Consider the following 26,340-nt stretch of genomic DNA (forward strand, 5'->3'; position numbering starts at 1 on the left):
AAGGGGCTTAACTTCTGTGTGGTCCAGCGTCAGCCATGCCATCAAGTCGTAGCGGCAGGAAGAACAGATAAAAGGGGAAGAGGAAAGGCGCAGCAGCGCGCACCCGCTCAGAAACGGACGTCGGCGACGCGCAGCGAGCTGCAGGCGCGGGTCCCCGCGGGGAGGGCGAGCGCGGTCGCGCAGCCCCTGCCCAAGCGAGGCCGGGCGCGACCAGCTCGGCGGGGGGAGCGCGTTCCAAGCGATGGCCCCCGCGCGCCGCTCCAGTAGTTCGGTCCGAGGGGGCGGCTCCAGGGGCGCGGCTCCGCGGCGGCCGAGGCTGCTCTAGGCGGGAGCAGACTCCAGAGCCGAGCCAAGGCGCGCGGAGAGGGAGAGGACCGGCAGGCGGGGGCGCGCGGGGGCGAGCTTGTGGCGCGGCGGCCCCGAGGAGCGGGGGCGAGCGGCGCTGCGGGCCGTGGGAGGAAGCGCTGCGCCCGGCCCGACGGCGCTCGTTGAGCCACATCCGCGGATCGCCGGCGACGCTGCCGGCGCCTGTCACGGCCCCTCCATTTTGAAGGAAGGAGGCCGCCTTTCCCACCGCAGGGGCGGCAGTCGCGCTCATGGCGTTCAGCCCCTGGCAGATCCTGTCGCCCGTGCAGTGGGCCAAGTGGACGTGGTCCGCGGTCCGCGGCGTGGGCGCGGGAGAGGAAGAAGCCGGAGGTCCCGAGGGCGACCCCGAGGAGGAGGAGGACTCGCAAGCCGAGACCAAATCCCTGAGTTTCAGGCAAGTACACCGCATCCCAGCCGAGATGCAGGCGCGCGCCATCCTCCTTCCGCGGTCATGCTGTGTGCGCGCCACCACCGTGTTCCCGGCTCTGCTGCGTCTTGCCCCCTGCCGGGTCCCCGCTGTGCACCCGAAAGTTCGGGATGTTCTGTCTGAATTGTGCTTTTGTAGCTTTTCCCCTGTTTCTTTCCTCCAGCCCACCCTCCTTCCCGCAGTGTCCTAAAATGCAGCCATGGTAAAAAAGGATCGCGTGATGACAGGCCCCTACATAGCTGTCACACGTGTGAGTCAGGCAGGTGACGGCGTCTCTAAAGCATGGCTGGGGCAGTATTTCTGGTGTTAGGGAATTGAATTGAAAACCGTGTGTGAAAGGCAAGTGACAAAAATAAGTGATGCTTGAGAAGCCCAGAGGACAGAGATTTGATGCTGGGCATCGCTGGCATCCCAGGATTCTTTTGTAAAGGGGTCAGTTTGCCTCTTCGGATCTTGCTGGTGAAAGCCTGAGCTGAAACTCCAATCATCTCAAGGAGTCTCCTCTTTGTGAAAAAGTGTAGCTCCGGAAGAGATTCTTAAAGCTCTTGCTGGGAAATTTTGTCTTGCCTTTTTCCCTCTGAAAGCTATTTGCCAATTGGCTGTTTGCTTGGTGTGTGTGTGTACTTTTTTAATTGGAGGAATGGGCTGCCTGGAATGGCCCTTGTGCCTTTTTTTTTTTCCCTCTGAAGAGATTGTGTGGTTTCTTCCTCCTCATCCCGGCCAAAGTTGTGCTGCAGAGACTGGTTGGTTGGGTTATGTTTAGATCTGCCTGCACAGATTCCACAGTAACTAGTTGCTTTTCTACACACAGGGTGTGGCTAGACACAAAATTATAGGTAAGAGTTGATTTTGAGTTAGGAATCTTAAGCAGTTTCAAATTGCTTCAAAGCAATATCTGTTGGGTTATGTTGGAGCCCTTGGTCTAACCAAGAAAATCTGAGGATACACATGGCCTCTATGAGCCTGGTTAGTAAATTCTGGAAGTTAGTTTAGGGACCATGGTAGAGAAGGTAACTGGAACAGACTCCTAAGGGGAGGATTGAGGAAACCAAGCTTTGTGTGCTTTTTTGGGAGAAGAACCTTCCTTCTGGTGTGGAGGGAGCAGGCCCACCAAGTGCCCAGTTGTAATAGGAGCTGCAGCAAGGCGAGGCAGGCCAAGTGAATACAGGAGTGTGGAGAATCACACATTCTGGCTCACAGGAGCACTTCTTTCTGGCAGACAGCCATGAGGATTCCACTCGTTCAATTCAATACTCTCTCCAGTCTAGGAGGTGCTGACCTCAGCCCAGTGACATGACTGCCTAGTGGCGGCTAGCCTGCTTCCTTCCTCACAGGTTGCCTGAGAAAGTTGAGTTATTGGACTTTGTAGAGGAGTTATCACCACCCCCTTTTTTGCAGTTTGTTTTTACTGAGCTCTCCATGCTGTGTGTAGGAGCAGGTCGGGAGGGAGGGCTAGAAGCTTGAAAGATCTATTTTGTGGGCCTTCTCATGAGGTTCTACCAGTCTTTGGTAAATGAATAGAGCAAGCCACAGAAACTCGATCAGCAAAGTTCTCCAGGGTATTTCAGAGTAAGGTCTTTAGCAGTCTCGATGAAGATCGTTTCAATGAGCAAAAGCCAAGTGATACTTTCAGTCCTAGCTATTCCAAAACACTCTCTGTAGACCAGGCTACAAAAATTCTTAAGTCAGTTTTAATTAGTGGATGGTTAGTGATCTAGGATCTTGTCACCTCACAGGTTTTCTGGGTGAGACAGAAAGCTGGGAACGTAGGGCTGAGCCATCTCAATAGCCAGTGAACTGGTGAAGAAACCCTCCCTGGGAAAGAACTTTTGAGGAGGATCTTCTCTCTCTCTCTGACACACACACACACACACACACACACACACACACACACACACACACACAGTGGCCCAAACACTTCAGAGGTTTACTTTGTCAGTTAGGCCCCTCTCCTTTTGTAAATACCTGTATTTACACCGAGAATCTACCTACTGATATTTATTGCTGGTATTCATGGGCTCACTGGCCTCGAACAAGTTTACTTTCCCCACCCCCCTTCTTTTGACCCTCCAGGGACATTGAGCCAGGAGTGGTGGTGTACACTTTAATCCCAGCACTGGGAGGCAAGACAGATCTCTAAATTTAGCCTGGTCTACAAAGTTCGGAAGTAAAGTGCTCCTGGAATAAACTCCTACTTATGGTGAGTTCTAGGACTTCTGCTGCTTGTCAGCACAAACTTAATATTTCCCCTGCTTAAGTGGGACTACCTAAAATCCTGTAGTTTGAGATTTATGCACTTGGGTATTTACCTGAAAAGTTTTCCCTGGCCTCTCACATGTTGCCATCCCATGCCTAGGGTCCACTCTGAGTTCAATTCAATACTCTCTCCAGTGGGACTGGAGGAAGTGGTTGGTAACCTCACTACACCTCCATACTTCTGCCAGTTTCCAGAGGAGTGACTGGCACAATAAAGAATAGGACCTCAGCTGTATATCAAATAACAAGCTAACCTGGACCGACTTCCACTGTGTAGACCAAGCTCCATTTCAAAAGGCTTCTTTATGGGAGATCCATTTTGCTTGGAGACAGTGCACTTGAATTTTATTGCATTCCAGGTCTTGATGTGTCACACTTTATATGTTTTTAATTATAAATTAAAATATTGGAAATAAGCATGAAGTAACCTTAAGCACATTAAGTTTGGGGTGAACAGAAGAAGATCATTTTATCATTGTTGTAGGGATTCTGTGTGTGGCTGAAAGATGGCCTCAAACTCACAGAGGTCCTTCCGCCTCTGCCTAAGTGTGTGTCAGCACACCCAGGCAGTTAAGCTGCTTTAAAAAATACTTATCATTATTGTGGGGAGAGGCTCACATGTGTATTCCCATACTCGGTATGGTGGCTGAGAATGGAGGGTTCCATGTTTATGACCTGGGATTTAGATAAGACTTTTCTGAGGAATAGTTATGACTTCTTGCTTTATTTAGTTGATGTTTTAGTGCTTCCACCTGACAGGTTGCCTGAGAAAGTTAAGTTATTGGACTTTGTAGAGGAGTTAGATTTCTGGTATATCACCACCCCCTTTTTTGCACAGGACAGGAACTGAAGCAGCAGAGACCAAGGGGGGCGGGGAGGACTTGGCTTTCAGGTTTGCTCATCAGTGCTTGCTCAGCCTGCTTTTCTTATACTAAAGCAGAACCACCTGTCCAGGGATGGCACCACCCACAGTCAGCTGGGTCCTTCCCCATCAACCATCAATCAAGTAAATGCCTAGCTACAGGCTAGTCTGATGGATGGGGCATTCCCAACTGGTGTCCCCACTTCCTAGATAACTGGCTTATGTCAAGCAGACAAACTTAACCAACACAGAAGCCAACGCTGAGAGGTCTGGGAAATGAGCCAACTAGTTTCTCCTAAGACTGCCCTCCACAGGGGCCTTCTCACTCCCTGCACTCCCTTATCCCACCCATCGAAGAACCCAGGGCTCCCACAGAGCTATGTTCAGTGCCCACCGCACAGCCAGGCTATCGTTTGCATCCGGAAAAAAAAAAAAAAAAAAAAGAAAAAAGAAAAAAGAAAAAAGAAAAAGGTGTATTTACACAGTAAGCGGCAAGGCTGCACACAGACAGCTATTTCAGAACTAACATTTGAACATCACTTGAAGCCCTTTCCTCTGGAGGCCCCACAGGGACCCCACTCTGCACTGGCCTTGCATCCTGCCCCCCACCCCCTGTACAGAAATCAAGGGTGTCGGGAGGAAAACTGGCTCTAGCAGGCAGCACCCCTTTCTGCTCAAGTAGTCTAACCGGGGAGAATGGTAATGAGGCACACATTAGCATTTTTGACAACTGTCCAATACTTGAGAGAGGGGGATTTTACCTCTAACTCCATGTCTGAGTTCCAGGACAGCCAAACACCAAAAACAAACAAATAAATTCCCCTAAAAAATTAAGTGGCTGAAAAAAATACAAACTGGGTGGGGCTGTCTCCAAATATGCTCTGGTTTTCTAGGTGGTTAGTTTTATACATTGGTAGCAGTTGAGCATACTCTGTGGGACTGGAAAGGGTTGGTAATTATACTTCTGCCAGTTTCAAGAAGTGACTGGCTGATGGCATGAAGAATAAAGGGAAAATAACAAGTGAACAGTCTTACCGACTTCATACCTTTTCATGTGGTCAGGAAAGGCTTCTTTATGGTAAAATTTCTACAGGTTGTTCTGTATTTGCAAAGAGAAGTTGCTTGATTTTTTTTTGAGACAGGGTCTCACTATATTATCCTTAACTTGCTAATCTCCCTCAAACTCACAGAGGTCCTTCCGCCTCTTGAATTTTAAATAACTTGTCATTAAAGGATTCAGAGTGTGTATACAACATATATATATTATATATATATATATATATATATATATATATATGAAAATAAAGCATTCTGTGTGTTTTTGGAATCATCTAATACAAGTACCAACATAGACTTTGAAGAACAGATCACCCACATTATGGATCATATGGATGTGTGTGGGCTTGAGCAGACTTATGGTGGCCCATGGATGCCAGTTCTTGGAGCCGGAGTTATGTGTGTTTGTATCTTTGCAAAACCCTCCCAGTTCTCTTTTGAGGACAGAACATCACGGATTCTTAACTACTTAAATTCACAGCATCTCTGTGTCATCACCAACACTTCAGAAACTTGGTGTACAGATTGTCACCTTTCTTTGAAAAAGAGAATGTTAATTAATGTAGAACCCCCTAAAGATGTGATGTTGGGTGCTATGTATGAGTATTTCATATGTGATTTTTTGAGATTTAGGGCCAGGAAATCCTCCTGCCTCTGCCTCTGAGTGATTAATCGAGTAATACAAAATTATTCATTGACACCTAGAGATCAGAAACACCAAGCCAGATCTTGCCTAAATCTGAGCCCCAAAGCTTTGAGCATATTTATAAAATAAACAAATACTATGCAAATATCTTTTATTAGTGTACCATACTCCAAGGAAATCCATTCAAATCTACAACCATGGTTTTGTCTAGGATTCTTTGAAGTTGAATATTTCTCCATGGATGCCAGACAGCCAAGAGCCAAACTTTCACGGATTCTTAACTAATTTCCTAGAAATAATGATCTTGTAATTAGAATCACTAAATATTACCTCTGCCCACAACAAGAGAACAGTTTGACATATGTGGCCCTGTCTACCATGCCCCAGGTTAATGCTTTTATTTTTTGGTATGATTGGCTCTTTTACAGCTTAATTTACTTTTTTATATGATTCTAGCCTAAGATGTCTAACACTTGAAGGCCTTAGCAGCATGCTGCATTTCTATTTTTTTTTTCCAAAGGCATGGGGAATGTCGGTTTATTTGTTACAATGTAGCAAAGTATGGAGGAAGTACTTCCACTCTGGATGGCACTCCACACAAGACCCTGTTTTGTGTTAACAAAGCTGTTTTCTCAGAACTTAGAACAGTGTTTAATAAAGAACACTGGGGCAGAGGAACCATCTGTGCCTGCACAAAGTGAAGATTTTAGTAACTTTCAAATCACTTATTCTTTTTAGATGTAGCAAAGTCAAGGCCTTTTTTGTTTGTTTTTGTTTTTTCAAGACAGGGTCTCTTTGTGTAGCTCTGGCTGTCCTGAAACTCACTGTGTAGAACGGACTGGCCTTGAACTCATAGTGATCTGCCTGCCTCTGCCTCCCAAGTACTAAAGGTGTCCACTACCATGCCCGGCTACAAGGCTTTCTTAAGTATTTCCAAGTTGCATCCCCTGCTTATCACCATGGCATAAACTAAAACTAGTTCATTTACTCTGATAATTTCTGGTAGCAGAGGCATTTTCTACCAATGGGGGCTGAGGGTTAGTCATAAATGTCCCACTGGAACAATGGGTATGGTTTAAAGGCACCTATAGTGAGAGATTGCTGAAAGAGCAGGGGTGATGGACATTAAGTTTATTTCGGGCATGGTGGTGAGCCAACAGTCCCAGTACTTAGGAGGTGGAGGCAGGACAGTCAGGAGTTCAAGGTCACTTTAACTACACAGTAAGTTCAAGACCAGACTGGGTTATATGAAACCCTTTCTCAAAGAAAACCCCAAACCAACCAGGAAGCAGTGCATACCTTTAATTCCAGCACTGCTGAAGCAGAGGTGGAGGATCTCTTGAGTTTTGAAGCCAGCCTGGTCTACAGAGTGAGTTTCAGAACAGCCAGAGCTATATAGTGAGACCCTGTCTCAAAAGACAGAAGAAAAAAGAAAAGCCAGGAAAGCCATTGTAATCTCTCCGAAGCAGTAGTCTTATCTATAGGCAACCTTGGAGTGTAACTGTTTTTTCATAATCTCCAAATCCACAGTTGTGTTGGGAGTCCATAGTTTATGCATTGAAGAGCCATCTTCCTGGAGCTTTGATAACCAAGATTGCTAATTATGCCTGTGACTGTACTGTTGGCTGTAGGAAGGCCTTGCTGCCCTTGAGCTCAAGTTCTCAGCCTCTACTTTGTAAGCACCAGCCTAGTCCTGAACATTCTTAGAGCTTGCTCTTGCTGGCAGATTCATAAGGGATTGCTGGTAACATGGGTTCCTGCTGCTTCACAAGGGCAAGTGTGCCTGACTGCTGCTGGGGAGGTAGGTAGATACCCCTGCCAGCTCTCCTACTGGACTGCATCCTTAGCCCCTACCTTCTCCTTCTTCATTCCTTTTGCTTTTGATGCTGAGTCACCATGGAGCCCAGGGTGGCCTCTAGCTCCTTGTCTTTCTGCCTTAGCCTCCACTGTGCTGCAGTTGAAGGTGTGCACCACAGTAACTGGGCCAGGAGCCTCTTTTCTGTAGCACCACTGGGAAAGGAATAGTGTGTGCTTCCCAGTTCCCACTATGGGATGCTCACCTCACCACCAACTTTCTGTTTCAGCTGCATTTGTTTATTGAGTGCTTTAGACGCAAGTAGATTTTGTTTGTAGTGTTTCTATTATAGCAGAGATGCTGAGACAGGATAGGATTTCTGTTTGTAAGACACTAGGACCAGAGCCTTGACTGCCAGTAGTGCACTTCAGCTTTATTTATTTCTCTTTAAAGATTTATTATGTGAGCGGTATTCTGTCTGCATGTATCCCTGCAGGCCAGCTAGCTAGTGTTCTTAGCCACTGAGCTATTTCTCCAGCCCCAAGATTTATTTAATACGTATACAGTATTCTGCCTGCATGTATGCTTGCACACCAGAAGATGCACCAGGTCTCATTATGGATGACTGTGAGCCACCATGTGGTTGCTGGGAATTGAACTCTGGAAGAGCAGCCAGTGCTCTTAATCTCTGAGCCATCTCTTCAACCCACTTCAGCTTCTGGGCCTTAGAGGACGAGGTACTTGCTATTAAGCCTCATGGCTTGACTGATCCCTGGAACCCACCTGGCAGAAGGAGAGAACCATCTGACATGCCCCATCCACCACACACACACACACACACACACACACACACACACACACACACACACACACACACACGTACACGTAAAATCCACTAACTCTTGGGAGGCTGGGACAGGAGGGTCAGTACAGATTTGAGACCATCCTGACCTACACAGCACTAAACCCTGAGTTCAGTCTCCATTCCAACAGGGCAGGAGGAGGGATTGCAGATCCAGAGAGATCCAGGAAATGTATTTCACAGCCTTTCCTCTCCAGGGAATTTGTGAATCTCCGTTCAGTGTTTGAGAAGGCTAAGAGGAAGTGAAAGCCCTTAAAATGTTGCCAGAACAGGGTGTATACTGGGGGAAAGCACCTTCCTAAGTGACAGCTAAAAAGTCACTGTGAACTTGGCATGCCTGCACGCACAAATGCATATGCATGTATTTGACGTACAGTTTAAATACAAACCAACACAAGCAGAAGTCATCTTTAGGTAAGAGGTACAGTTGCACTAGAATATTTTATTTTCTTGAGAATTAGTTTCAGTTCCCATGTGGTGGCACATTCCTTTAATCCCAGCACTCCAGGAAGCAGAGGCAGGCGGATCTCTGAGTTCAAGGTCAGCCTGGTCTACATAGAGAGTTCTAGAACAGCCAGGCTATATAGAGAGACCTTTCAATCAATCAGTCAGTCAGTCAGTCAGTCAGTCAATCAGTCAATCAAAATAAAAACAGTGTCAGCTCTTGAAGGAGGAAAATGTAGGAAGGAATTGGTTTCTTCTCTCCCTGAGTCTTGTTGGGTGAGGAAAGGGGGCTGTGTGGAGATGCAGCCTTCTGGAACTCAGCACCTGTTTTTAGGTAAAGAGAGAAGGGTTATATTTTTGCTTTGTCAGTAGTGTTTGGGATTGCACCAAGGTCTCACCTGAGAGAAACAAGTGCTTTTCTCTGAGCCATGCCCCCAGTCCCCATAGGAGTCCTGTATTGCTGGTGGCAGCCTATTGTTTCACAGCATATTATTTTAGAACTTAGGTAGAGACGGTTTTTGAAAGTGGGGCAGCTTAGCTGGGCAGTTGGCTCAGGTCACTTGTGAAAGCAAGGCCCTTGGGAGACTTAACCTCAAGGCTAAGGGTCTTTTAATCTGACACACTCATTTTGTCACCAGTTATTGCTGGCTGATGGGATGAGGCTCAGGTGCTCTTAGAGCCCTGCACAGTGTTGTTTTAGTGTCCTTACAGAATGACAGCTGCCTTCACCTCCCCAGGCTAACTGGGCCACCAGCAAGCTAGAAGCCTCAACAGTCACACTGATACTTCCACAGAACCCTTTTGGTGACACAGGTTTGCCCAGTGGTGTGACTGCCAGGAGGTGAAGGCTCATAGGAGGTGAAGACCATGCTGGCCTGGTCATCACAAACTTCTTCCATTGCCAAAGGGTGTGGCATCCAGATCCACAAACTTCTCCCAGCTTCTTTCCCTTAAGGTCTCTTGTGCAGTGTTGTGGGTACAGGATGACCCTGTTGCTGTGGGGGTGTCTCATGCACTCACTTGCTCACTGTCTGGGGGCTCCTCTTGCTTAGCATTCCTTTCTCTTTCTGTCATGAGCCTCGATTTCCCAGCTGTGTGGGTGGTTTCTGCTTTATGAGAGAAGCAGTTGGTATTTTGAATTCTGCAATAATTATTTCTGAAGAGATTGCATATTATGGCTGTTTGGCAGCAACGGATTAAAGTTCCATAATTTCAGGTCTCTGCATCACAAACCCATCTGTTAGCACGTGTCTTCCTGCCTTGGCTCTTTCTGCCGGGGTAGTGCTGCCCTGTACCAAGGGTTTTCTGACTTGTGACTGTGGCAGAGGATTTCTGTTCCACATGAAATGTGGCCTCAGATAGATCCAGATGGCTCCAGGACTGATGGGCACCACATTGTTGAGAGGACAAGACTTAGTCAATTGTTGGTCTTGGCTTCTCTGGAGAAGGCTTTGGCTTGCTGGTAGACACTTCCTGGTTAGCCCTCTTCTTCAGTTCCTTGGAGTATGGCCTAAAGAGGGTAGAGTTTGGGTTTCCCGGTTTGAGTGGATTGTGCATGGGGTGGAACCCAGGAACTTAATGCATCCTAAGTGATCTTCCACTGAATTCTACTCCCACCCCTATTCTCTTGGGTCTCTTTTTCAATGAAATAGCATAAAATATTGGAAACTTGAAATGCTTTCTTTGACCTTGGCACCAATTTCGTCTGTTTTCAAATGGATTTACCTTTTTTTTTTTTTTTTTTTTTTTTTCATGTAAAGCTTTAGGTTGTGCTTGCACACTGGTGTGTGCTTGGATTTTGAGAACAGGGTCTTTCTGTGTTGCCCAGGTTGTTCTCAAACTTGGGATCATCCTACCTGAGCCTCCCAAGTGCTGGGGTTCTAGGCAGGTGCCACCATGCCACCTCTGTTAGAATTTTAAAGTTAACCTCAGAAGAATGGCATGGTAGCTGGTGCCCTGTCTCCACACAAAAACAAAACTCAAAATAGCTAAACTTACCCTCCTTTAGCTCCTTGGTAATAAATATTTTTGAGTTTGAGAGGTGAGGCGGAAGGGTTAGAACAGTTTGCTTGTTCTCTGGGTGGGCGAGTTAGTGTTGGTGTTCCACCTTAGAAATACTACTGGTATGGTGGCCCTAAGGAGACATTCTGCCTTGATTTTGCTTCAAGGTGGCCTGGGGCCCAAGGGTTGTCAGAGGAGTCTGAATTGTAGAGTCCACTCCCTGGAAAAGACCTTCATGGTCATTTAGTCCCTGGACAGTGTATTGTTTCTCATTCTCCATTTTCAGGCCCATGGCCTTGGCTTTTGTGATATTTTTTGTTGGTTTTTTTATTTTGACAAAAGTCATAGTTATCTTAGAAGAGGAAATGTCAATTGATTGGAACTTAGGGAAATCCGAGGCACCAGAAACTCAGACATGGAGTTAGAGGTAAAATCCCCCTCTCTCAAGTATTGGACAGTTGTCAAAAATGCTAATGTGTGCCTCATTACCATTCTCCCCGGTTAGACTACTTGAGCAGAAAGGGGTGCTGCCTGCTAGAGCCAGTTTTCCTCCCGACACCCTTGATTTCTGTACAGGGGGTGGGGGGCAGGATGCAAGGCCAGTGCAGAGTGGGGTCCCTGTGGGGCCTCCAGAGGAAAGGGCTTCAAGTGATGTTCAAATGTTAGTTCTGAAATAGCTGTCTGTGTGCAGCCTTGCCGCTTACTGTGTAAATACACCTTTTTCTTTTTTCTTTTTTCTTTTTTCTTTTTTTTTTTTTTTTTTTTCCGGATGCAAACGATAGCCTGGCTGTGCGGTGGGCACTGAACATAGCTCTGTGGGAGCCCTGGGTTCTTCGATGGGTGGGATAAGGGAGTGCAGGGAGTGAGAAGGCCCCTGTGGAGGGCAGTCTTAGGAGAAACTAGTTGGCTCATTTCCCAGACCTCTCAGCGTTGGCTTCTGTGTTGGTTAAGTTTGTCTGCTTGACATAAGCCAGTTATCTAGGAAGTGGGGACACCAGTTGGGAATGCCCCATCCATCAGACTAGCCTGTAGCTAGGCATTTACTTGATTGATGGTTGATGGGGAAGGACCCAGCTGACTGTGGGTGGTGCCATCCCTGGACAGGTGGTTCTGCTTTAGTATAAGAAAAGCAGGCTGAGCAAGCACTGATGAGCAAACCTGAAAGCCAAGTCCTCCCCGCCCCCCTTGGTCTCTGCTGCTTCAGTTCCTGTCCTGTGTTCTGCTTCAACCACCTTCCACAGTGAACTGTGAACTGTAGGTTTAAGTAATCCCTTTACACCCCGGTTGCTTTTGGTCACAGTGTTTTATTTCAACAACAGCAAGCAAACACAGCTTCTCAGAGTTTCTTTTTCTTAAAGAAAGAGTCTTACACTATAACCCAGGCCGGCTTAAAATCATGGAACCCTCCTTTCTCAGCCTCCAACCGAGTGTTGGGTTTATACACGTGAGCCACTTACTTTGCTTGGCTTCTCAAGAGATTTTTTAGTACCAAAGGCAGAGGGTGTGGAAGAAGTGAAGTTAGACTTCAGAAGGAAAGTGACTTTCTCCAGTGCCCCTCTTTGCATGTCTTAGCCTTCATGCTTGCAGTCTGTGTTTATCATTTAATAAACTTCAGCACACAGGGAAACCATGCCCAGGCCCCAAAGAGTGCATCTTAATTCTGCATCACCCTTTCTCTTAACCCTTGTGCTTAAATGTATACTGACATGTCTTTATTAAACTCCAACTCAGCTTTTAAAAATATAATTAAAAACACTATCCAAATCAGGCAAAGTAGAGGCGGGAGGATTTTGAGTTTGAGGCCAGTATAGGCTGTATAATATATATATTATTCTATATAGTCCCCAGAAAGCAAAATGAAGCCTACCCCCCCTCCACCTCCCATAAAGAAAAAGAAAAAAATGAAGACATAATGCCTCTGGAGTGGGCAGCTGCCATGTTTCTGGCTGTTTCCTGAGCGTGGTTATTCCTGTCGTAGAAGGAAGGAGTGATGTCATTTTCACTTCTGTAAATAGAACTTAACTAGCACATGTGGGCTTCCTCAAGAAAGACTTGCAGTCCAAAAGTGGCAGTGCGATCTGCCACCTCAAGTGTGGATCCCCATGAGAGAGATTGCTTAGAACATTTTCTGAAACTCGAATCTGCGATGCAGTCCTCACCCTTTCCTTGTTGAGTGTCTTTGATGGCCCTCGGAGTATGGCTGTGTGAGCAAAACACTTGTCTTGCAAACATGGACATCAGAGTTCCATCCACAAACTACACATCAGAGTTCCATCCACAAACTACACTGAGCACAGTGGCATGCACTCAGGGAGGAGTTAGTGATTTGCACTCCAGACCAATGGGAAGGTCTGTCTCAAAGTGAGCTCCAGGCCAATGGGAGGGTCTGTCTCAAGGAAATAGTTGGCATTCCTGAGGATGACACTCAAGGCTGCCCTCCAGCCTCTGCAGATATACATACCTGAACATGTGCACAAGTGTACAGGCATTTTTTTTTTTAAAAAAAAGGTGTGTGCAATTACATGGTCTCTAAAAATGTTTCTTTTTTATTTTATTAGGGTTTTTTGTTTGTATGCTTGTTTTGTTGTTTTTGAGATAGGATCTCACCGTGTAGCCTTGGCTGGCCTGGAACTCGATATTTAAACTGGCCTGAACTCAGAGATCTGCCTGCCTCTGCCACTAAATAAGTGTGCCACTACCTGGCAAAAAAAAATTATTTATTTTTACTTTATGTGTATGGGAGTTTTGCCTGCATGTAAGTCTGTGTACCACTTTCATGTCTGGTGTCTGCAGAGGCCAGAGAGAGCATTGGATTCCCTGGAACTGGAGTTTCAGGTGCTTGTGAGCTGCCATGGATCCTCTGGGAGAGAAATCTCTTAATCACTGAGCCATCTCTCCAGCATCCGTGATCTTTTTTTAATCCCTGGGGATTTAAACCCAGAACCTTGTATATGCTAGGCCATTATTCTACTGCTAGCTATAGTCCCAACCCTTAAGTTTTTGACTTTGAGATGGGGTCTCTTTATGTAGCTTGGGACGGCTCTTTTATACCCTAGCTTCTTAAGTGGGTGGGATTACAGGTGTATGCTACTACGACTGCTAAATGATCCTTGTAACTATCACTCCAACCTGATTTTTAGGATGGTTTTTTCCACCTCTGGAAGAAATCCATTCTGTATTGATTATACCTATTTATAGTCATATTCCATTTCTCTCCCCTCCCCTTGTGGTTCTAGGCAAATAATGATCTCATTTTCTTTTAATGGGTTAGTTTATTCTGGACATTTCATGTACCTGGAATTATACATCCTGTGGTCTTTTGTGACAGTCTGTTATTTTAGATTTGTTTGTTTTTTTGTTTTCCAGACAGGGTTTCTGTGTGTAGCTCTGGTTGTCCTGGAACTTGCTCTGTAGACCAGGCTGGCCTCAAACTCAGAAGAGATCTGCCTGACTCTGCCTCCCTAGTTTTGGGGTTAAAGTTGTGTGCCACCTTGCCTGGCTTAATTTTTATTTTATGTGTTATGAGTTTTGGTCTACGTAAACATACCTGTACGATGTGCGTGCCTTATGCCCTTGGAGGGCAGTAGAGGGTGTCAGATCCCCTGGAACTGGAGTTATAGATGAGTCTTCTATAAGATCTCAATGGTTAAGAGTGCTCCTAACCATTGAGTGCTCCCTCTAGCCCCTACCATATTGCTTTCAAAGTTCAATGGTTGTCACTCCCTTTTATTGCTGAGTATGCTCCATTGTGTCATAGACCGTACTTTATTTACCCATTCATCAGCTATTTGAAATTTAGGTTATTTCCATGTGGGGGCTGTTATGAATAGTGTTACTTTTTCTATTCATAGATACAGCTAAATTTTGAAGAACTGCCAGACCAGTTTTCAGAGTGGCTGCATTGTTTTACTTTCGTGTTACCAGGTAGATGTGCTTGTTTGTAGACAGGGTTTCACTATATAGCTTCGGCTGGCCTGGAATTTACTATATTTCCCAGACTGGCCTTGAACTCACAGAGATCCACCTGCCTCTGCCTGGTTTTGATTTCTAATCAAGGCTGTGTTTGGTTGCTGTGGTGGCCAGACCCCATCCTGTTGACACTGGACAGGAGATGTTAAGGTCAGTCAGAGCTGGTGTGTATGCCTGAGGTATGGGAGGCTCGTTTTCTTAGGGTAACATTAGATATTTAGAAACTGAAGAAAAGCATCATCTGTCTGTAGCCAAAGGGGAGGAAGTAGCAGATTTGTGGATCTTCAGATCTGAGAGGAGCCCACGGGCAGCATTTTACTGCAAAGCTCAGATCTGAGCTCAAGTGCATTTGTGATCGTGCCAGACCTGTAGTGCCGGAGTATATGTGTGCCATGTTCCAACTGCCTGTGCTTACCTTTTTCATTTGTATATGTGTTTGCTCAGTGTGTGCTTGTTCTTGTGGGCGTGTGCAGTGGCCAGTGGAGGCTGGAGGCTGACTTGGCTGTCTCTTCAGGGTCACTTTTCACCTTATCTGCTGATAAGGCCTCTGACTGAACTTGACCTCATTGATTCAGGTCGGCTGTCAGGCCAGTGACCTTCAGGGATCCACCAGGTCTCTCCCTTCCCCCTCCTAGGTCAAGGGTTACAGGAGTTCCACCCTATACCTGGTTTTTACCTGGATCTGGTGATCTGAGCTCAGGTCCTTGTGGTTGTGTGACAAGCACTTGACATGCTGAGCACTTCCCCTGCCTCTTATCTTTTCTTTGATGAGGTTATGCATACGAAAGCAACCAACACAGTAGGTTCTCTGTTGAATTTCAAGCATTTCTTTGAATTACAAAAACACTTCGTGAGCCCAAAATGGTGGCACATACCTATAATTCCGGCATTGTGAGGCTGAGGCAGGAGAACTGCCACAAGTTGGAAGCTATCCTGGGCTACAGAGTGAAACCTTTTTTCAAAAACAAGTGTCAGCAGAGGTGGCTCAGTACCAATGGTTTTTCCTGCCCAGCCTGACAAACCATAGGAACTACGTGGAAGGAGAAAAGCAACTCCCTTGGATTGTCCTGACTATACAGGCAGGCCGTAGTGTGCAGCCCCCCATCCCCAGTGTAATGAAAACCCAAACCAAAGCAGGTTCATCAGAGAAGGGAGTTTGCCTTGTAAACCTGGTGACTAAATCCAGTCCCTGGAACCCATGTAAAAGTGGAAGGAGAGAGTTCATCCCACAAAGTTGTTCCCGGACTTCCACATTCCCACACATAGAAATCATGTACCCACATACATACACAGTACATTTTCTTAATACATTTTTTGGGGGGTGGGTGATGATGTTTGCTTTTTTCTAAGATTTCAAAAAGGCTTCCACAAACTTGTATTTTAACCCCGAATATTCTTAGTATACACTCTTGCTGTTCTGGCTATTCTGCCCTGTCCTTCCTTTTATCAGTATTTAAAGGAGGGAGTGAAGAAGTCTTCCATAATAGTCTTCGTGTTGAGTAAGTGTCAAAAGCTTTTAATACTGAAAAGCAGAGGGGTTCGCTGTCCTTTGTCTTGAAGGTGCTGTTAGCAGCAATGTGGCAGGACAGGCAGCAGCCTTGGTTCTGGATTCCCTCTGGGCTTGCTTTGAATTTATCTCCTGATCCATTCCAGGCTGCTGAGTTCACACTGGCTCTGGGGAAGGAGCCTCCTGCACTCCTTCCTTGCAAGGAATGCTGGGTTTCTGTGTGAGTGGAAGGCCTGTAAGTTAGATCAACTGTTATATAACAGCTTTCAGAGGAGAAACAAGGCTGGCTCTCTGGCTAAAACTGGCCTAAAACTGGGGTAACATATTTTATTCATCCCTGACAAGGGTGTGCTGTTAGACTTGAAGTTTCTGTCCTAGGGCAGAGCCTTGCCTGATGGTGGTATAGGTGCAAATAAAACTTTGTGAATTACTCCTTTTCAAAGAGAGGGTAATTTTATTATTTATTTATTTATTTATTTATTTATTTATTTATTTATTTATTTTTAAGACAGGTTTTTCTGTGTAGCCCTGGGTGCCCTGGAGCTAACATTGTAGATCAGGCTGGCCTTGAACTCTGAGATCCGGAGCCTGCTGGGTTTAGAGGCATGGGCTAGCTGATAATGTTTTTTATATTTTTACAGCTTCACAAACTGGTTAATTGAAAATTAATACTCACTTCCTTGTCAGGATCTTTTACTGGTGCTGAGATGAACTGTTGAAAGTGGTGTCCACAGTGGCTAGGTGAAGGAATGGGCAGGTTCATTTACTTGGCACATGCCTTGAGGTGACCAAGAGATGACCAGGGAGGAGGGTGTTCCTTGACAGGGTTTCTTCAGCTGGGTGAGGGTACTCTGTACCGATTTTTTTCCATTCCCTGCTCCTGTGATACCCAAACATTCTTGAAGCTTTCAGTTCCTCACCAACATGGATGATGAGAACACAGACACTGCTGATCTGGACATGGGTGACAGTAAAAAGCAGCATGTGGGGGCAGCTCTTTCACACCAAGCCCTTTGGTCCCTTTCCATGTGTAGCAGTGCCACACCTTTAGCTGTGGGCTGAGGAAAGAGAGTAGGGGAAAAGCAAAAGCTACAGTGAGGCAACTTCTCTTTGATGAGGAATTGACAGCGAAAGCTTTGGCAACAAAGAAGCTCCAGAGCTTCTTTGGAAAGAGCTCCAGAAGTTGATGTGTGTGGGAGTCACTGGCTAAAGGGAAAAGGGCCTCTCAGCTCCTGACTCCTTCCTTGTCTGCATTCTGGCCTCAACCACAGGTTTTCCCAGCTCACAGGAGCCTGGAGGACTGGAGTGTTAGGGCCCAGCGTTCTATAACAGGGAGTGGAGATTGGAGAATGTCAGACAACACAGATTCACATTACATGACTAAAATAACAACAGAAACCACTTCATTTTCTTTTCCATTTCCTTTTCTTCCATTCTTCACGCTGGAGATTGAATTATAAATGTTCTGTGGATGAACTAGAGTCCTAACATTCCAAACTCATAAAATTACCATTTCCAGGGGCTGGAGAGATGGATCAGCTATTAAGAGCACTGGCTGCCCTTCTAGAGGACTTGGGTTCAATTCCCGGCACCCACATTGGCAGCTCACAGCTGTCTGTAACTCCACAACACCCTCACCCAGAAATACATGCAGTCATAACACCAATACACATAAAGTAAAAAGAAATAAATCAAAAATAATCAAAAATTAGCAGTCACCTTTAAAACACACGTTAGAGGTCTGTGTTCTCATCATCCATGTTAAACGTGCCAAGGGTTTGCTTCATGTTCTCCAGCACCCTTTTTACTTTCTTATTTGTTGCTTGGGTATTTTTAAAATAAATTCTAGAGATCATTCTTAGTTCAGTATTCTTTTTTTAAGATATTTGGGTGGGCATTTTCCTGTTTATCGAGAACACCATTATATCAATAATATTACTACTTGGAAAATATAAAAAAAACTTTAGGTTTTAAATTGAGTTAACCTTTTTAGGTAAACTCTTAAAACTTGACATCTATTTTTATTTTTTGTTTTTCAAGATAGGGTTTCTCTGTGGCTTTGGAGGCTGTCCTGGAACTAGCTCTGTAGACCAGGCTGGTCTCGAACTCACAGAGATCCACCTGCCTCTGCCTCCCAAGTGCTAGGATTAAAGGTGTCCGCCACCACCGATTGACAAAAATTGACATCTATTTTAACAATTTGGATTTAAATATGTTAGGGCTCAAGGTAAAAGTGTGGGATGGCCATGGAGGGATGCTCTGGCAGCCTGGACACATGGGGGAGGGCCTAGGCCCTGCCCAGGATGATATGACAGACTTTGGGATCCCCCATAGGGGGCCTTATCCTCCCTGGGGAGCAGAGGGGGGATGAGGTGGGAGCCTGGTGGGGGTGGGGGGTGAGGGAGAGGGAGAGGAGATTGACATTGTGAAGCAAGCTTATGTCTAATTTGAACTAATAAAAAAATAATAAAAAGTATGGGATGGCAAGCACTTGTGCTTTAATAGTAGTCAGTGAGATTTTTTTAAAGGATAATCAAATGACCATGGCTTCAATTAGCAAAATATTTGCAGCCTGCTTAGGCAAAACTTGCTGGCTTTAATAGTCTCTCTGTTTCTCTGTCTCTCTGTCTCTGTCTCTCTGTCTCTGTCTCTGTCTCTGTCTCCTCTTCCCAAACTCACCTCCCACCTCACTCCATGGCCCGCCCATCACCAACCCTCACCAGTCCCACCTCCTTGTTTCTCCCAGGTGTTGCATAGCTTTGTGTTGATTAGCAGGTCTTTCATGGAAGCCCAGAGTACATTTCAATTTTGTTCATTTCAGTACATTCCCCCACCGCAGCTGGGTGAGCTGACCATATCTCAAGGTAAAGCCAGACTTTGACAAGGCTTGAGGGACTCTGCAGGGAGCAGCTTTCCTGTCTTTCCAGCTGCTTTTCTCTCCTCACTCTTCTGCTAATTATTTAATCAGTATTCATCCGGCTGCTTCAGTGGAAGGCCACGCTATCCAGAAGGGTAGGGGAAAATGTGTTATAAAGTTGAAATGCTGAAAAATTTGAGCAGTTCATCTACTTTTTAAAAAAGAATTTATTTTTTACTTTATGTTCATTGGTATTTTGCCTGCATGCCGCCCTCAAACTTGCAGTGATGCTCCTGCCTCTGCCACCTGATAGCTGAGATTGCAGGGTGCATCATGTCCACCCAGCCCTAGGTGTCTGATGGGCCTTTTTTTTTTTTTTTTTTGTCTTCCCTTCCCTTTATCAGCTTCAGTTGAACAATCCATAACACATCCACAGTAGCTCAACATGTGGGCACAGCGTACCCAAGTGAAAAAGTCAGCACACACAAAACATTCTCCTGAGAAGTTCGTGCATAGCACACTTCTTCCTCTGCCTCCTCCTTTTCTTCTTCATATGAAAAGCTAATTGTTTTCCTAGTTCCAACGTTGTCATGGATTTCTGTTTTTGTTTTTGGCGGTGGATAAATGGATAAGAATATATTTGATAGTGGAAATATAAAATGTAATGTGAAGCTCCGCAGCTTCCAATTCTAAACGATGGGCTAACTGTATTAGTTCATTGAGGTATATAGACGTAGGGCCTAGTTAATTTGGAGGTGTGATGGCTTTTATTTGTGAGGGTTTTTTTATGATTAAGTTTATAGAGAAGTTTAAGGCTATAGGATAGCAGTACAGTAAACTCCTTTCCACACATCCCTGGACAGCAGAGTATCTGAAGCATTGTTGGCGTGCCATTGATAAGTCCCCATGTGGTTACAGTCAGAGAAAGTGAAGCAGGGGAGGGCATGGTGGTGTGCACCTGTGATCCTGGCGCTGGGGAGGCTAAGGTGGAAGGACCAGTGCCAGGTGGAGCTGGCCTAGGCTATGGAATGAGTTCTGGGCCAGCCCAGAGCAACACACACAGTGGGTGCACACAAGATGTGTGAGTGCTGTGAGATGGTGGTGATCTGCTTCTGGGTCCTGGTTTAGGATCAGGAAGTAGCAACAGGAAATCTTCGAGTGAGAGGAAAGACAGCACACTTAGTTTCTGTTGATAAATTGTTGTTTGAGGTCGAAATTTGTGTTTGAAATTCTCCATTTGCATATTTTCTTGTAAAACCGAAATTGAGAAATTATTTTGTTTACAAGTGATTGAGGGGATTATCTCCCTAGCCTAGAGATAAATGTTATAAAGAAAAAAGATGACATTTCTTAGTGGTTTATGTTTTAGTCAAATAAGGGATATTTGTTTTTACAGCCATCTCTGTATCTGTTTTTTGAGACAGAATCTCTCTGTGCAGCCCAGGCTGGCCTCCAACTCATAACCCCTGGCCTCTGCCTCCTGAGTACTTGGGTTATAGGCTCACACTGCTACTCCCTACTTTTGAAGCCTCATCTATATTTGCTTTTGCAGTTTCCCCTTTTTACAGGCTTTTTCTGGTTATTGTGTCTATAGAAAAGTAGACCATGATCTGGCCATGGTAGGATTTATTTATTAATTTTTGTAGTAGTTCATTCAGTTTTAGCCTGTGGAACAGGGAAAACTAGGACTAACTAGATTCAGTTTTGCTAGCTGAAGCATTCTGGCCTGGGAAGCAGCTTGGCTCTTCTCAGCAGCCTTCCAGCTAAGCTGCTGTGTGTTAGGTTCTCCAGAGAGCGTGAACCTACAGGACCTTAGCATCACACGGTACACGTACAGTAGAACTCTGATTTACATTTGCTCAGTACTGTGTTACTAGCATAGCAGTTTCTTAGCCAAGTAAAATTCATCTTAGGGTGTAGAGCTTTTTGTTTGTTTGTTTGTTTTTGAGACTGGGTTTCTCTGTAGCTTTGGAACCTGTCCTGGAACTCACTCTGTAGACCAGGCTGACCTAGAACTCAGAGATCACCTGTGTCTGCCTCTCCGGTGCTGGTATTAAAGGCATGTACCACCACCGCCTGGCTAGTGTGTAGAGCTTGTTATAGTCTTTTTAAAGTTAAAACTGCTGAGCTAAGGGTAGAGGGAAGGAAGGACTTGCTGCTTGTTGATAAAGTCACACAGTGCAGACTCTTTACAAGTGATAGAATTCTTTAATAGAGTTTTCTTCCTTTTTTTTTCTAGAATCACAAGAAGCTGATGAACAGTTTGTAGCAGAAGTGATTGAAAAATGTTCATCTGATACATGTTCTAGATTTTCAGAAAATGAAGCATCACAGGCGACTACTGATTCTCATTCAGTCAAGGATGTCAGAGGAGAAACCCAACATGATGTTAGTAAGATCTTAGTAGTGAGGCCATTTTCAATAGAAACCAGGAGTTCTACAGATGACCCAGCTGCTCTTGGAACAAAAGCAGCTCATGGCTGTGAACCTGCACTCTCAGGCAAGGCTTTGCCCTCTGCTGCATCAGAAGCTACTCAGGACAAGCCAGTGACAGAAGGAGGCATGGCGGTTACATTTGAGGCCTTTACAGAGGCTGGTCTGAAGACCAGAGAAGCCAGCAGAAGCAAGCTAAGAAAACCCAAGCCTGTCTCCCTGAGGAAGAAGACAGCTGGAGGCGATGCCTCTGAAACTGAAATGATCATGGAAGGTTTGCCTTTCCCTAAGGCTTCCTCCCTGTCAGTTCCTGATGAAGTGGCTAAGAACACATATCCTAGCGTGCTGAGAGGTACCAGGGCCCAGAAATCTTCCCTTAACCTGAAAGAAGCTGCAGAAGCTCTCAGTAATGGCACTAGTGGCTCAGGGTGTGAGCTGCAGGAGGAGTCCAGGAACTCGTCTGTCAAACTTGAGTATGATTTTACAGAAGATGGGGAACATGTCGAGGCCAAGAATGACCTTCCAAGGAAACCTACTAACAAACTGATGCCGAACATACGGAAAGATGGCATCAGTCAGCCAGTAGATGTCGAACAGCCTGCAGACCCAAGAGTCCAAGATGCCTCACTCTCCCAAACATCTCCTAAGCTAGATCCTAGTAGATGGGATCACCCCAACTTTAATTCCTCTGGGAACTGCCCCATTCTGCAGAGCTCCCCACCCCTCTCCTCCAAAGGCTCCTACCACTTTGACCCAGATAACTTCGATGAGTCTATGGACCCCTTTAAGCCAACCACAGCTCTGACAAGCAGCAGCTTTTGTTCCACCACTGGTAATCATGTTAATGAAATCTTAGAGTCACCCAAGAAGGCAAAGTCGCGTTTAATAACGTGAGTGACAGTGGGTGCTGGGCGTGGTGCTCTGGTGTGTTCTTTGGGAGTTTGGCAGCTACTTCTGGTTTCTGTGAATTGCACTCATAAATGTTTGTGGTACAGTGGGGACACTTTACTCTGTAGTCTTTGCCCCTTTGCCTAACTCTTCTGTGTGTTTGGAAGCATCAGAAGTTTTCCTGTTGATTTCTGCCTTATCTCTGGGTCCTTGACTTGTTTAGGTCACCCCCCCAACACACACACATCCTGGATACTTTTTTAAAAAATTGTTTAAAAGAAATCAAGTAAATATTTGAGGTTTCCAGGAATTACATTATACATAGAATTCAAGTGTCAGTGTTAGCCACCATCTTTACATTCCAAAATTATCTGTCTAAGGTCAGCAATGTCAGAAATGACGCAGAACAATCTTACAGAACGGAAAGTTGTGATTTTTATTGGTGGTAATGATGAGAATTCTTGCTTCCTTGTGTGTTTGTAGTTTATTAGTGACTTTCTGTGATGAGAGTGTTCTAAATAACCAGTTGAATTTGGGTAAATTTGTTGTATGTTCCTTCTACCTCCTACTTTCTCCTGGGAGACAGGAATGAACCTTTATTTAGTTTGTGAGTTCTCAGAGTAATCTCTCAGGCCATATTCCACATCAGGTTTTTAATTTTGATACAAGATTACATGATCAGGAAACTCGAGTTGAATAAAAGATAGTATAACCATTTAAAACCCTATGACACCTTGTGAAAAATTAGATGCAGGGGCCAGTGACTTGGAGAATAAAATGCTGAAAAGGAAGTGTGTGTGTGGTTGTTGTTAGTTCGGCTAGGGAAATTTGGGTATTTTGCCTGAATATATGTATGTATGTCTATATTACAACTTTCATGCCTGGTACTTTCAGAAGGCAGATGAGGGCATCAGGTCCTCTAGAGCTGGACTTACAGACAGCTGTGAACTGCCATGTGGGTGCTGGGAATTGAACAAGCGTCCTCTGGAAAAGCAGCCAGTGCTAAGCCATCTCTCCAGTCCCAGGAAATACTCTTCAACATTACTATGTCTTAAAAACACCTGATTGTGAACTACATTGGAAAGAAAAATATCCCGAGGGTTAAAGAGTAGAAATGCTAATTTCAAGACCAAGAAAGTTAAGCCACACAGCGATCAGTTCTCCCCAGTATTGGTGGTATGTTTAAGGGGAATAAATTGACAGGAGTGGTTCTAAGTCTGCTTTCAGATTACATAGGTGCAATCAGGTGGCTTTAAAAACTATTACCGATTGTTTGTGCAGACCTCTCTTGACCTTTGTGGTTAGGTAGCTATGTCTGGACAGCACTTGGGGTACATCCTGGGTGTGTTGATGCCTGCCAAAGCGTTGGTCCTTCAGTGCCTTCTTTCCAGCTGCAGGTGGAAGAGTGAAGTGAATGCATTTCCCTAAGATGAGATCTGGGCCCAGGAAGGAGACACTAACTCTGTCTCTTGTGTTTAGAACCAGGAAGTGCCCACTTTTGAGCCCTGCCATCTTCACCTGGTGGTCTGGTGGTCTTTTCTACTGTTCCTTTTTTTTTTTTTTTTTGTGGAATAAATGTATTGCTTTAATAGATCACACAGACTTAATGAAAAGACTTGTACCCAGTCAACATTCTTTTCTTGTAAGAAAAGAGTGCTTGCTCTTGTGCTGTGTTAGACTTGGAGAGCAGAGTCCCTTCACTTTGAAAAGACTGAAGCATCGTGGGGTTAACATACACAGTGAACAGTTTTTGGGAACGTTCGAAAAGATGTAATTAAATAGAGACAATGTAATATGGTTAGGATTTTGCAGAGCAAATAATATAAATGATGTGGAGTCGTTCTACACTTTGAAGCAGAGTCTCACTTTGTAACATTCAGGCTAGCCTCTAACTTTTGATCCTGCTGCCTTACTTAGCCTGCTAAGTGTGAATTGCCAACAGACATATTGCACTGTGCTTGGCTCACTTTAAGTTTCTTAGTGACACTGATGGTGGAGTCAGCCAGGTGTTTTTCCAACTGTTTTTTTTTTTTTTTTTTTTTTTTTCTTTTGTTTCAGGCATTGCCTTTGACCTGGTCTTGCACAGTTAGAGGGAGCGTGCTCAGTAGTGAAGCGTTGTTTCTATGTGCATGTACACTTATATGCAGGGAGGGGCTTACTTTTCATCTATTAATCTAAACACAAAACATTTCTCAGTGTTTGTATCTCTCTCTATTTTGTTAAAGCTGAGGTCTTGTTACCATTTATTCACCAGGGCTAATATTCACACATATGACTTTTTCTATTCTAATATTTTGTTTTTGACATTTTTTTTTAAGAGGTCGCACTGTGTAACCCTGACTGGCTGGGAGCTGGCTTTGTAAGTCAGGTTGGCCTTGAACTCCCAGAGATCGACCTGCTGAGTACTAGACTTAAAGGCATGCAGTACCATGCCAGGCTTGGGCATGATGTTTTAAATTTGTATCTCACATGATACCAAGAACTGTGCAACTTTGACATCTGCCAGAAAAAAGATAAATGTTCTAGTTTTCACATGATTCTTTTCCATCTGTATGTCTCTTTCCCGTCTCTAATTCTGTTGATGCATCAGGACTACTGAGCAAGTGAAATTTCTCTGTTTTCTGTTGTAAGTACCTCTGCTGTAGGTTCTGTCTGTCCCTGGGACTCTTGGCAGTCTCCTTTTCCACCTCTGCCCCGACTGTCTTTCCCCCTGCATGTTAGCTTCTGTTTGACCTTGTCATTATTTGGACCTTCTGATAATTTTTTGCATTTCCCTTGCCACATCTTAGTCAGCTTAGCCTTGCAATCGTCTGTACCTAAAAGAATGGATACTGCTTTTTCCACCTTGGGTGCAAAAAGCGTGTGCTCCTGGCTTACTTAGCATGTATCATGTGGCACTTTGAACCAAAAGCTGGCTTGGCCCCAATCATGCAGCAGTGATTGATTTGATGGCCTGCTATGCACTCACTGTTGGGAATAATTAGGTTTTGTTTTGTTTTGGTGGGATGAGGCTGCTGTCTTAGAGCAGGTAATAAGTTTTACCAAGTAAACTTAAGTTTGGTGACACTTAGAACAGTAGGTGAAGAAGACCATGAATTAGTGACCTTGTACACTTTGGTAATTTGTATTCTTGTCTGTGTTTTCTCTTTTACCATGAAAGAAAACAAATTGGAAGTACTTTTTTTTCTTTTGTTGGTCAGAATGCTGTGGGGTTTTTTTTTCCCCTGAATATTTTAAGTTGATTAAAACATAGGAGAATCTATAATAGTCCTGTGATCACAAATTATGCACTAGACTAAAAATAAGATGGCCGTGTTTTCCTCAGTTCTGGGCACTGTAAACTGCATGGTCTTTTCCCACTTTACTACCTAAGAATGGGAACAATTTGTTTACTGTTTTCTTCAATACTTTCTCTTGGCCATAGTTCCTTTCTGTAAGCTCCCCAAGCCTAGGCTGGCACTGTCTTTGGAGATTGTTGTGGCTTTTAGTGTAATAAAGACTTTTCAAAGAATCTGGTCCAGCGTGGTAATTTTTCTGATGAACGCCAAAACCAAGCAAGCAAAGATCATAACCAATGTCTCTAGCTGCTAAGGCTGTTCTTAGAGGTACTCAGAGTCTCGGAAAGGTTTTTTGTGGTGTGTAATTAAACATGCGGGGTTCAGAGTTGTGGTGTCTGGCAATCTATAGATCGGAGTGAGGTGGTCTTGCTGGAGAATGAGCCCGGCCGTGGGTCTCTAGGGTCTGCAGCGTCTCCACAGCTCTGCCATGCAAGTGTGTGATCGTGTGGTGCTATGCGCTTTGGCTTCTGTGCTACACCCTGTGCTCTGCTCCATCTCAGACCTGCAGCGTTGTCATTGGGATTCCAAACTGGCTTGTCTGTTCCTCTCATTTCTAGGAGTGGCTGCAAGGTGAAGAAATACGAAACTCAGTCTCTCGATTTGGATACATGTCCTCAGGTAAGTCTGTGCTGG

At 44.9% G+C, this 26,340-nt stretch overlaps 1 protein-coding gene across 2 annotated transcripts in view; it reads left to right on the forward strand.

Moving 5' to 3' along the window:
- Nucleotides 1–355: 355 nt before the first annotated feature.
- Nucleotides 356–26,340, forward strand: part of Tacc1 (transforming acidic coiled-coil containing protein 1) — a 51,331-nt gene continuing 25,346 nt past the window's right edge. The window contains exons 1-2 of one of the 2 annotated variants that reach the window (XM_027395328.2): nucleotides 356–760; nucleotides 26,265–26,325. In XM_027395328.2, the coding sequence (XP_027251129.1) occupies nucleotides 597–760; nucleotides 26,265–26,325 (225 nt within the window). In that variant the 5' untranslated portion in view covers nucleotides 356–596. Of the gene's footprint in view, nucleotides 761–21,463; nucleotides 22,372–26,264; nucleotides 26,326–26,340 lie in introns of those variants that run through there. The other variant, XM_027395327.2, reaches the window with a different exon arrangement.

This window comes from Cricetulus griseus (genome assembly GCF_003668045.3).
Source record: "Cricetulus griseus strain 17A/GY chromosome 1 unlocalized genomic scaffold, alternate assembly CriGri-PICRH-1.0 chr1_1, whole genome shotgun sequence".
Taxonomy (NCBI): Eukaryota; Metazoa; Chordata; class Mammalia; order Rodentia; family Cricetidae; genus Cricetulus; species Cricetulus griseus.